Source organism: Eucyclogobius newberryi, unplaced genomic scaffold (genome assembly GCF_026437365.1).
Source record: "Eucyclogobius newberryi isolate DKJ021-1_F unplaced genomic scaffold, fEucNew1.0.hap1 SCAF_12, whole genome shotgun sequence".
Taxonomy (NCBI): Eukaryota; Metazoa; Chordata; class Actinopteri; order Gobiiformes; family Gobiidae; genus Eucyclogobius; species Eucyclogobius newberryi.
The window spans coordinates 32,719,010-32,732,200 of record NW_027315746.1 but is presented as its reverse complement, the minus strand read 5'-3'; the positions used below and the strand labels follow the sequence as shown (position 1 = coordinate 32,732,200).

The window sequence follows — 13,191 nt, the reverse complement described above, 5'->3', positions numbered from 1 at the left end:
ATCCCTTTGTAGTTGGAACACACCCTCCGGTCCCCTTTCTTGAACGGAGGGATGACCACTCCGGTCTGCCAGTCCAGAGACACTTAGATGTGTCAGCCAAGACAGTCCTACAACATCCAGAAAAATTTTAGGTACTCAGGGCAGATCTCATCCACCCCAGGAGCCCTGCCACCAAGGAGTCTGCCAACAACCTCAATGACTTCAGCTTGGGCGATGGACGAGTCAGCCTCAGAGTCTTCAGTCTGCTTCCTCTTCGGAATATGTGATAGTGGGATTACGGAGGTTCTCAATGTATTCCTTCCACCGTCCTGACAACATCCCCAGTCGAGGTCAGCAGGTCTCCACCCGCACCGTAAACGGTGTTGGTGAAGCACTGCTTCCCACTTCTGAGGCGACGGACGGTTTTCCAGAATTTCTTTGGGGGCAACCAGTAGTCCTCCTCCATGATCTCCCCAAACTCCTCTCAGCGACAGCACAAGCTGCGGCTCGTCTGGTCAGCAGATACCTGTCAAAGGCCTCAGGAGTCCTACAAGCCAAAGAGGCCTGATAGGCCTACTTCTTCAGCCTGACAACATCCCTTCCGGTGTCCACCACCGGGTTCGGGCGTTGCCGTACCTGCAGGCACCTGAGACCTTGCGACCACAACTCTGAGCAGCCGCATCGACGATGGAGGTCACGAAAATGGTCCACTCTGACTCAATGTCCCCACCTCCCCCAAGAAATGGGAGAAGCTGTTCCGAAGGTGTGAGTTGAAGACCCTACTGACAGAGGGCTCCGCAAGACGTTCTCAACAGACCCTCACAATGCGCTTGTGTCTGCACAGCTTCCTCCTCCGCCAGCGGATCCAACTCACCACCAGGTGGTGATCAGTTGACAGCTCTGCTCCTCTCTTCACCCGAGTGTCCAAGATACGTGGCCGGAGGTCAGATGACACGACAACGAAGCCGATAATTGATCTCCAGCCTAGGGTGTCCTCATACTTCCCAAATTATTTACCATCCCAGGGGGGAGATAACACATTAAAAAATGGGAGATTGCCCCCCTATGCGGGAGATTTCAAATTTTATCAGAATTAACCGAAAATAACACTAATGAGGCGAGCCACATGACTCATCGGATGCATATTCGTCCCACTTTACGCTTCATAGTATATTTCTATATTAAACAAACCATGTAGTGTAGAACCGGTATTTATTTTCATCAGTCGATTTATCCTTATTGGCGCCGCTATCTTTGTTAACGCTCATGTCGTTCACTATCATGGTGTAGATTTCGGATTAAATTTGACCTGCGTTGAATTCTGGGATGGAAACGCTCAGCATCGTAATCTCAACAAACATGGCGGCGCCCGTGTCCCCCGTATGCTCCCCCCGCTCGCCTTTGCTACCAAAGTAAAGGCTAGTAGAAAAGGTCAATTTTTATTTTTTTAAATAAATATCTCCAAGAGAGTTGGGAAGTATGCGTCCTGGTGCCACGTGCACTGATGGACACCCTTGTGCTTGAACATGGTGTTTGTTATGGACAATATTCTCTGGGGCTAGGATTTTAGGTAGTTATTGTTCAGATTTAAATTTAAAAAGGGCAAAATCTGAAGCTTGTTCAGCAAAACATTAATACCTACCGAGTCTCGTTTTCTGAAAAACTTTATCCATTGACTGACAACTATAACTCTAAAAAAAAAAGATCAATAAAAAGTCTATAAACCAGAATGATTTTGTGTAGTTTAATAAACAAAAATATCAAAGCAAGTAATTACACATTAATTACACCAGCTATGTCTGGGATCAACGTGAAAAGTAAGTTTTGATTAATTCTAAAATAATCTGGATGAAACCTCAATTTAATGCCACTCTGCAAGTTTCAGCCACTCTCAGGTCTCATGTGTCCAAGAGAAGGCCCAGATGTGGATCAAGGCCTCCTCAGAGATCTTTGGGTCCTTAGAGCCGTCTGTGGCGCTGGTCTTTGCTCAGAGTTTAGCGTTCGAAGATTTGACATTCTGAGCACAGTGCTGAGACGTGGGAGACAATGGAAGCCCCTCCCACACATCATTAGCAGGTCATGAGGAAGTACATTAAATATGACATAAACACATTTCTAACACAGTTCTTAAGGCAAACTAAACTAAAGCATGATTTATTTACAAGTTTAGATCACACAGTAAACGTTAAGTCAGTTTAAATGTGAAATACAGTCATTAAGGACTTCATCCTGAGAAAGTTTCCATCCAGCAGAACAAGAGGATTTGTTACAGTGGACGATTCCACTTCTCCACAGGGGTCAGGTCCTTGGACCCATTTGGTGTCCTCTGTGTTCTTTATCAGAGGTGTTGACCCAAAGGGGGGGAGGGGGGTGTGGTGAAGACAGTGTTGTTGGTCCATGGGGGATGGGGAACATTCTTCCACCCATCCAACATTTTGCTTTGCTTTCTGCAACAGTGTCTTAATTATGAAAAGGTAATGTCTCTTAAAGGTCTCTATGGACACATATGTCCTACAGAGGCCATTTTGTTCAGAAAGAGCTCTTTGAATAGAAATTTAACGTTAAACATACCGGTCGCATACAATAGTGTCTTGAAGCCATGGGGCGGGAAAAGCCCTGTCCATTCTGACGCTAATCAGGTACTCAGTGATGAGGGAGCTAACATCAGCTAACAAAAAGGGTTTTGATAGCCCTTTACAGTTAGGATACAAAGGAGAGTAATCTCAAGTGAAATTGTAAACACCCTTCATAGAGTAGAGTAAATATTTGCATTCTCAGACTACATCCACATATTGAGAATGACTCTTGAAGGAGTTGGGGAAAAAAAAACAGTGTCCAGATGATGAGCTCATTTATGGTAAAACATGAACATTAGCAGGCGTTTGATATGAAAACACATGCATCTGATAAAAGCCTTAGGCCTAAGGCTTTTCAACAGTGTGGACTCTCATGTGTTTTATTAAGCTGCCTGAGTGGAAAAATGCCTTCTGACAAACATCACAGCTGTAAGGTTTCTCTCCAGTGTGGACTCTCATGTGTGATGTTAAGTTGCCTGACTGGAAAAATGCCTTCTGACAAACATTACAGCTGTAAGGTTTCTCTCCAGTGTGGATTCTCATGTGTGATGTTAAGTTGCTTGAGCTTGAAAACGCCTTCTCACAAACATCACAGCTGTAAGGTTTCTCTCCAGTGTGGATTCTGGTGTGACTTTTGAGAGCGCTTGCTGTAGAAAAACTGTTTCCACACTGGTCACACTCATTAGTGTTATTCCTGTGTGGGTTGTGTAGTGATTCGAGAGCTCAGGTGATGTTCTAAAAGCCTTTTCACACTGGTCACACTTAAAAGGTTTCTCTCCAGTGTGGACTCTCATGTGTTTTTTTAAGCAGCTTGAGCTTGAAAATGCCTTCTCACAAACATCACAGCTGTAAGGTTTTTCTCCAGTGTGGACTCTCATGTGTGATGTTAAGTGACTTGAGCTTGAAAATGCCTTCTCACAAAAATCACAGCTGTAAGGTTTATCTCCAGTGTGGACTCTCATGTGTTTTATTAAGCTGCTTGAGCTTGAAAATGTCTTCTGACAAACATCACAGCTGTAAGGTTTCTCTCCAGTGTGGACTCTCATGTGTTTTATTAAGCTGCTTGAGCTTGAAAATGTCTTCTGACAAACATCACAGCTGTAAGGTTTCTCTCCAGTGTGGACTCTCATGTGTTTTATTAAGCTGCTTGAGCTTGAAAATGTCTTCTGACAAACATCACAGCTGTAAGATTTCTCTCCAGTGTGGATTCTCATGTGTGATGTTAAGCTGCTTGAGCATGAAAATGCCGTCTCACAAACATCACAACTGTAAGGTTTCTCTCCAGTGTGGATTCTCATGTGTGATGTTAAGCTGCTTGAGCATGAAAATGTCTTCTGACAAACATCACAACTGTAAGGTTTCTCTCCAGTGTGGACTCTCATGTGTGTTGTTAAGCTGCTTGACTGGGAAAATGCCGTCTCACAAACATCACAACTGTAAGGTTTTTCTCCAGTGTGGACTCTCATGTGTGATGTTAAGTGGCTTGAGCATGAAAATGCCTTCTCACAAACATCACAGCTGTAAGGTTTATCTCCAGTGTGGACTCTCATGTGTTTTATTAAGCTGCACAAGTATGAAAATGCCGTCTCACAAACATCACAGCTGTAAGGTTTTTCTCCAGTGTGGACTCTCATGTGTGATGTTAAGTTGCTTGAGCTTGAAAATGTCTTCTGACAAACATCACAGCTGTAAGGTTTCTCTCCAGTGTGGATTCTCATGTGTTTTTTTAAGTAGCTTGAGCTTGAAAATGTCTTCTCACAAACATCACAGCTGTAAGGTTTCTCTCCAGTGTGGATTCTCATGTGTTTTTTTAAGTAGCTTGAGCTTGAAAATGCCGTCTCACAAACATCACAGTTGTAAGATTTCTCTCCAGTGTGGATACTAGTGTGTATTTTGAGAGCTCTTGCTGTAGGAAAACTGTTTCCACACTGGTCACACTCGTATGGTTTTTCTCCTGTGTGAGTTCTGTAGTGTTTCTTGAGCGCAGAAGAACAGCTCCATGTCTTTCCACACTGGTCACAGGTGAACCCCATTCTTCTGATGGACTTTTAGATCTGCCATGAACACAGAAAAAGAAGATGTTAAGTAATAATAGGGTTAAATAAATAACTTATACTTTTGTCAATTCCTTATCACCATTGAGAGTGGTGTTGTCATGGAAAAAATAAGTCATTTTCACAAGCTTCAGTGAGTTATGAAACAAACAGAACTTTACTGTTTCTATAAGAATGTGGACAGTATAACAGGCTCTGGCTTTGGGTGAGGACCGACAGCATCAAACAAGTCTAGCCAGAGCTCTGTCATTCAAACATGTTTACATTCAACATTTAATGAATGTAACACATTGATTTAATTTAACAATTAAATGTGTTTGTGTGAATGAGGGTAAAGTGGGAGAGTCATGTTTGATCCTTTGTATTTCACATTCTGAGTACTTTTTTTTCCAGAGTTTTTTTTGGACTGTAGGCTTTGACAGGACAGTGCAGTGGGAAATGGGAATGAGACTGGGGAACGACATGCAGCAAACAGGTGAAAGCCGGACTCAAACTCATGAGGCCGCAGCCCGCCCCACACGGCAGGCGTCTCTCAATGCTCGGGGTTTGAGAGACTCGACTAAAACCAAAGCACATCGTTTTCTTCTTCAAGAGACACACACCAAAAACACTGATGAAAAATGTTGGGGAGACAAAATATATTTTAGTTATGGAACAAATTGGTCAGCAGGAGTCGCAATGCTTCTACACAACATTCCTGGGAAGGTAATTGGCTCTAAAAATGGCAGTTTGGGTCACTTGACTGGGCAACAGTTCACACCTGAGAGAACTTCATAAGAAGAAAAAAATGTGTGTTTCCGGTAACTCGACCTGGATTTCAAAATAATGAAAACCAGACCTTAAACATTTTATTGCATATTTACTGGCCGTATGTTTCGAGAATGTCAAATTGTGAGAGCAAACTCAAAAGCTGCGGGGAAAAAAACATTTGTGGGCATCGTAAGCTATGAAAATCACCACACATTTGATTAGTTTTGTTTTACCCACGGGCGCATCCATGTATGCGCCCGTGGGATTTAATCATATAACCATTACATGAGCAAACATATTTCACAAACGTGGTGTGAGTACAGCGCCAGATCAACTCGGGGAACTTGCAGCTGTTCAGAGCAGCGACCAAAAAGTGTGGTTTGTTGCCGTGAGCAAACCAGCAAGAACTCGTCACAGAGCGGTGTTGTGTTGCCTGTGATAGCACGTGTGAACACAATGATTGGGAACATTTGTGGAATTATATATATATATATATATATATAAAATAATAATAATAATAGAAATCCTGCGCACTGTCTTACTTGCAAATAAAAATAAAAATGTATTGGTAAAGAGACAACGTTTCGGCAACTGGGCCTTCAAAAAAATAGTGATTAATACTATTTTTGACGTATGTGTAATTCATCATGAGGTGTCACTATTTGTCTATCGTTTTGTGATTAAAGGTGCCATAACATGCTTTTTTTCACGTTTTGTAGTCTAGTGTAGTCTAGTGTATAATTGGTAATAATAAGGGTTGTGCAACAGCCTTAACATAATAGTTAAGAAATATCACCCAGACCTTGGACCCCCTCACCAACCCGGAAATGCAAACGGCTTGGTTTGATATTTGCCCCCAACCTTGCGAAGAGCGATCTGGCTCCCCCGCCCAACCCGTGACGTAGTCTCAGAGAGCGTGTGTGCCCCGCCCACCCGTGACGTAGCCCCACAGCTGTCTGCTCCGCGCTGCGCAGCTCCGCGCGAATGAGTGAGAATCTATCTATCTATCTATCTATCTATCTATCTATCTATAGAGATAGAGATGGATAAAAAAGTCTTATGTCCATCGCGCTCTTATTTCCTGGTTTTTCGTATCGGATAGAACTTCTCTCCGTTTATTTTCCCGGTTGCTGCATCAAGTGCCACATAAACCTTCACCATTGTGATAAGAGTAAAGAGTGCGATATCATTAATGACGTTTTGGGCCTCTTTGAGCCGTGTTTCCTCGTAAATCGAAGCAGAAAAACTCCGGAATGAGCTTGAAGGGAGACAGCAGCGCGGAGCCGGGGGGAAGGGGGCGGGAGGCGGCAGGCGGGGGGTGAGGGGGGCTAATGACGCGTGCTTGCCCTTATGACGCGGTCTTGCCCCACCGCCCGTCAGTTTGGAGATTTGTGGAAAGGAGATAGTCTGTAATATAGCTAAACACTGCGGGAATCAATCAAAAAAACACTCTGGACAAATATGAAGCACAAATAGCAATGTAAGAAGGTTAAAAGCTCTGAAAAGTCGATTTTGCATGTTATGGGACCTTTAACATCTGTGATTGGCCACTCCTATTTTTTAGGCCACTCCTATTTAAACCTCTGTCCCATCCTCAGTTACCCATTTGCCTGACGAAGGCCCAGTTGCCGAAACGTTGCCTCTTTACCAATACATTTTTATTCGCAAGTAAGACAGTGTGCGGGATTTCTTTCCCTAGTACAGTAACTTTTTTTTTTAAATGCACAAATGCAGGTTGTTGCAGTTTTTATTTTATTTTTTAACACTTTAACAGTGCACCTTTTTTGAGGTAGCTTGAATAAGAAACAATAGTGCAGAATTTGAATTAAATAAAAAAGCAGCTCAACTTAAAATCCCCAGAAGCATGTAAACAAATAAACAAAGTGTATTAAAATTGCAACAGTGTCATAAAGTAAGGCCATAATGTGCTTTTCAGAACTGCACTCTTAATACTCTTGGGCTTAAATAATAAAACGTATGTTTTTCTTGATGAAATCCATCTGTTGTCGAGTCGAGAGTAGGCCAGGGGCCAGTGTTTGAAGCGACCTACACTCATCCTCGCAGTAGCCACGGTGTCTATCACGCCGTGTTGGGAAAGCAAGTTCTGTACGCAAAGATGGCCAGAATGTGCGACGCAGCGCACACTCCGCACTCCCGTCTCACACATAGCTTTCTTCATATTAGCAGCGCTTGTCACGCAAAATTACACCGACCCGTTGCTTGTCGATGCCCCAGTTATTGAGCATTTTTTCCTTTATCTGTTAAGATGCTCTCTGCTGTGTGGTGTCCGCGAAATTCCCTGGACATGCAGATGATTGATCCATGATGCAAGTTAACTGCCGTAAAGTGTGGGCAGTAAAATGTCATGATCCATTCATGTGTTATACGGAGGAGAGAGACTAATAATAAGCTTGAAATGTATAACGCTGATCAAACTAGTAAGAGTAAAATGTATATCCGATCACTGATCGGGTTGCAACATCCGATCAGAAAATAATAAACAATGCTTTAGGTTACATCTGTCATGGAAGAGCAAATCCATGGATGTACGCGTTGCACTAAACAAAGACTGCAGCACAACAGAGGAAGTGAGGGCTTATTACTGATGTCATCAATGCAGTTAAGTTGATGAATCATTTACAAGATTTATTCATTTACAGGAACACGAAAGACCCCCGAGGAGACTTCTCTGTCTTTGAAGAAGAAGGATCTGTCCAAGTGCTTCGAGAGTGGACTGTCCATTCAGTGTGTCACATGCACTTCTACTGAGACGATACATAGCTTCAGATGACGTCACAACATCCGGGTCACTGCCCCCTCACAAAACCTTGATACCGAGTAAGCTAACTGTCATTCTGATCGATCTCAAAAAGTTGCTCAGTTTTGGGATGTTCAAATCACTGATGCTCCAAATGCTCTGCGTAACCACGTGACACGCGGTAGTTATGGTGTTGTTTCCCCCTCGCAAACTGACTGCCCCCGTTACTAGGTCAAGTGACCCGGATGACGACGTCAGCGTGAAGCTATGTATTGTTGCTGGGACAACGGTAAAAACGTGTATATCTTTCATAAAAAGCAATAAACATGTAAAATAATAGTAGAAACACACTCTCAGTAATTCACTTCACATCCAGCCGAACCGATAAAAAGAGTTCACTTCATTTGTGTTGTTGTTTTACGTTTGTAGCGTTAGCCGACTAGCGTTAGCCGACTAGCGTCAGCCGACTAGCGTTAGCCGACTAGCGTCAGCCGACTAGCTAACGTCACAAACAAGTTAAAACTATGGCCTAAACGCCGGATATAAGTGAAGGAAACACATTCCTTTACAAATATAATGTCATTCTTCACTTACCTTCGGCTATGTTGAGTTGGAGTCGTTGTAGGTCGCGGGTTTAAGCAGCGAGTCCAGCAGCATGGCAGGCACTAGATCATACACGCCTAACTCACGGAAGTACTTCTTCTTCTTCTTCTTCTTCTTCTTCTTCTAGTATTGTTTATCAGCAGTTGGCACGCAACTAAAGGTGCCACCACCATTACCGCCACCGGCCGGTATGGAGTGTGGGTTGGGAAGGCCCCAACAGTCCTTAAATCCTCCCCATTGATCCTGTTGACTTAAGGTACATAAGGAGTACCTTTACTATAACCTCTTGTGAGATGTTCAGCAATCATTCCTTGATACTAAATCTAATCCCATGTTCACATACTCTCTCTCACAATTTGTCTTTGCTGTTGATATTTCGGGCAATGAATAATGACATGCTCCACTGTCTCTTGGACTCTGCAGCGCTCGCACTCCCCTGTTCAATGTTTCCCTATTATTCTGAGGGTGTCATTCAGCCCTGTGTGTCCCAACCTCAGACACGTCAGAACGTCCTCCTCTCTGCGGCTCTTACTGCTCCACTCTCTTGTTCTCCCCTCTGCTCTCGTTTGTATAATATAGAAAAACCGGCCTTTGAGGCAAGATAAGATAAGATATGCCTTTAATGTCCACACATGGGGAAATGTGGGTGTTACAACACAGTAGATACAGGGGGAAAGGACAGATAACTTATAGGAAGTTAAAAAAAACACTCTTAATAGAAGAACTCTTATAAACAAAAACTCTTATTAACAAAACCTTGTAAACAGGTCCTCTCATATCTTAATAGGGAATGGAGGGCAGAAAAATAAAAATAAAGATAAAATAATAATAATAATAATAATAATAATAATAAATATAGCCGCAAGCGGCAATGATCGGCCCTCGCTACGCCGCCGCCACGCCGCAAGAGGAGGGGGCGCTAACGCGCCCCAATTGTCCTTTTATTACGCCTACTGCTGAATCTGTGACGCTGTCACATCTTCTCCCCTTTGTTTTACCATCAAAAAGCTATTTTATTTTGAATTCTTGGCAAAATGTGCGGCTTTGCCGCACAGACACCGTGACTCTTTGAATAAAAATGTGGATAACTTTTGATGGTCCACCCCTGAAGATGAGTCTCACCAAATTTCAGGTTAATAGGGCTGACGCCCTAAGAGGAGTTTGTGAAAGTCTAAAGTGTAAACATGTTCTGGCGATTTCCCCATTGGAATAACATGGAAGGTTTCGGTCATCGTTACGGCAACGCCATAACAATTATGACATGGGTCTCATTGACTTTTTTGATGGGGCCAAAATTGAGTTGTGTGTCAAATTTCATATAATTTCGCAAAACTAAATATTTAACCTCCATATGAAATCTGTAGGGGGCGCTGTGGCTCCAAATTGATTTATTTCACTTCTAGTAGGTTTAGGGCAAAGAGTTTAACAACTGATTCTAATTTGACGCAATTCGGACTTTATCTGCGCAAACGGCAGAAATGTAAAATTTGGGAGATTTCTGAAATTCTTGCTACAGTTTGCGGCTTCGCCGCACAGAGACCGTGACAGGTATCAATGTAATTTGGATAACTTTTGATGTCCCACTCCTCAGTAGCATTTTCACCAAATTTCAGCTTTTTAGGGCCAACGCCCTGGGAGGAGTTCGTAAAAGTACGACGTTTGGAAAAACTCCGAAGTCATGTTTAGCCATTTTTGAAGCAATATGGCCGACTTTTGGTTGGGCGGACGGCGTTGCCGTAATAATATTTTTTACTTCTCTTGTCACCATCTACCTCTGCGCCAAATTTCATGATTCTACGATCAGATTTTTTTTGGGTCATTTCCCATCTCTCAATGCATTTTTGGTACATTTGGGGGCACTGACGCGCCAATTTTTTTATTTTAGAAAAGGGAAATAGCCATAATGTAGAGAGGCACGATTTTTAGAGGTGTGCAAATTTTTGTGACTTTTCGTCAATGTTCACTGGGTGAAAAATAGGGGGGTTGGTCCCGAGAAGAAGAAGAAGAAGAAGAAAGAAAGAATAATATTCCGATGCGAAAACAATGTTTCCCATTTTTCAAATATCATAAACTATACATTTTCGGAAAGCGCTCGCGCTTTCCTACCTCATGGTGTGGGTCCCTGGTCACTGATGGGTACTTTCGATAATTTTGAGTGGGCTCCGCCCACTTTGTGTTTTTGGCCCTCTATACAGTAATAATGTTCAATTTTTGCATTACATGCTTATATGCACGGAACATGCAAGAGATGGGGAACGTATTCGTGAGCTACTTAGCGCAAATGAGTGCTTTATATGGGGATGACATGTCATGTCATCCCAATGTAAAGTGCTCGTTTAGTGCGAACTTTTGCACGGGCTTCGCCCGTTTACAACGGTAATGTTCCATTTTCCTACAACTAATTAGTATGCACGGGGCGTGCATGAGTGGAGGAGTGCGTTAGTGAGTGTTTGGAAGTGGGCGAGTGCTTCGCGCTCGATTTCGTGCGCACTATGTGCGCACTTTCGCAGCCGTGCTTTGCACGGCCTTACGAGACTAATAGGCCTCTCGCCAGCTTGTGGCGCTCGGGCCTAATAATAATAATAATAATAGAAATAAAAGTAGCAGGCATAAGACAAATAATACTAATAATAATGGTAAAGTAAACACTCTTATTTACATCAGTTGTATGCACATGAATGAAATTAATTGCGTGTGAGTATGACAGTAATTGCACATGAATATGACAGTATTGCACATGGTTAAATCAGTATTGCACATGTTCAGGGCTAGCAGTGTTTGTTATACAGTCTGACAGCAGCAGGAAGGAAAGACCTGTGAAACCTCTCCCTCACACAGCGAGGTTGGATCAGTCTCTCTGAAGCTGCTCTCCAGAGCGGACAGTGTCCTGCAGGGGGCGACACTCATGGTCCAGCATAGATGTGAATCTAGTCAGGACCCTTGTCCAGCTTCTTCCTCTCCCTCTCTGTGATGCTGCTGCTCCAGCAGGCCACACCTACAGGAGCTGATGCCACCACAGAGTCAGAGAAGGTCTTCAGGAGTGGCCCTGTCACTCCAAAAGACCTGAGTCTCATGAGGTAGAGCCGACTCTGGCTCTTCCTGTACAGTGCGTCTGTGTTATGAGTCCAGTTCAGTTTGTGGTTCAGATGAACACCCAGGTCCTTGTATGAGTCACTCTCTCAATGTCCCGTCCCTGGATGTTCACTGGTGAGGGGGCAGTGGGGTGGCCTCTGTGGAAGTCCACCACCATCTCCTTGGTCTTCCCCGCGTTGATGAGGAGGTGGTTCCGCTGACACCAGCATTAAATCTAGTTCCACTCCCGTCATTCAAACATACAAGACCCTTCATATCCATTAAATCCTCTATCACCAACCCATTCTCATCATTATGCCCACAACGTACTATGAGCATTAAAATCACCACAACATGTAGATTTGCCCTCAAGATGAACCATAAAATCCTGCAGACCCTCCAGTGTTAAACGCTTAAGATGAGATAAGATATTCCTTTTTTGTCCACACATGGGGAAATTTTGTTGTTGCAACGCAGGTAGATTCAGAGGAAAAGGATAGATAACTTATAGGAAGTTTAAAAAGCACTCTTAATAGAAGAACTCTCCCCCACACTTCTATCACAATGAATTATAATTCTTTCCCTTTACTTAAAACTCTATACTGATCCCATTCCTGATAAATATTGCACATCCTCCACCATTTCCTCCTTGCCTATCCCTTCGAACACACTCGTACCCTCTAATAACAAAATCTTATGTTGGCTTTAGCCAGGTTTCTTGAACACAAATGACATCCGGTTTCACCTTACTATCTTGTACATATCCTTTAAATTCCTGTCCATTTGCAATGAGACTCCTGGCATTCCACTGCAGTATAATCAGGTCTTCTCACTTGTTTCTCCTCCTGCCTTACTGTTCCCCTCTAACCTTTTGTTCATTAGCTCCCAAGAGATACCTTTAGCACCCAGGAATTTCTCCGCCCCCTCTACTATCATCTTAGCTTTGTCTGGTTTACGTTTGACTTGTTCAGAGCAATTTATCACATAAGACAAAAATACTACCAAGTCATCAACAGCAAGTACTATACTTGTTCCTCCTCTTTTTGGAACAACACTGGTGTCAGCAGTGTTTCCTCGTTTCTGTATTTGGACCTTCGTTGCAGCTTCTGCATACGAGATGTTATTCAACATTTTTACCTTTTCAATTTGTACAGCTTTCTTTCTTACCTCACATCCACCAAACGTCGCAGTGTGCTGTCCCCCACAATTACAGCACTTAATCTGAGCATTTTCCTCACATTCTTCAATCTTATGTTCACCTCCACATTTTAAACATTTCTGCTTCCCTCTATACACCGCTGCTATGTGGCCATAAAGCTGACACTTGTAGCACCGGAGTCGAGGAGGGACATATTCTCTTACCAGGAAACTCAAACAGCCGACCTTCACTCTCTCAGGA

General features: G+C 43.2%; 1 protein-coding gene across 1 annotated transcript in view; it reads right to left on the bottom strand.

Moving 5' to 3' along the window:
- The window catches only part of LOC140355866 (uncharacterized), a 117,037-nt gene that overhangs the window by 34,695 nt on the left and 69,151 nt on the right, over nucleotides 1-13,191 (bottom strand). Inside the window, exon 15 of the mRNA XM_072440507.1 lies at nucleotides 3,318-4,603. Within this exon, the coding sequence (XP_072296608.1) occupies nucleotides 3,318-4,603 (1,286 nt within the window). The remainder of the gene's footprint in view (nucleotides 1-3,317; nucleotides 4,604-13,191) is intronic.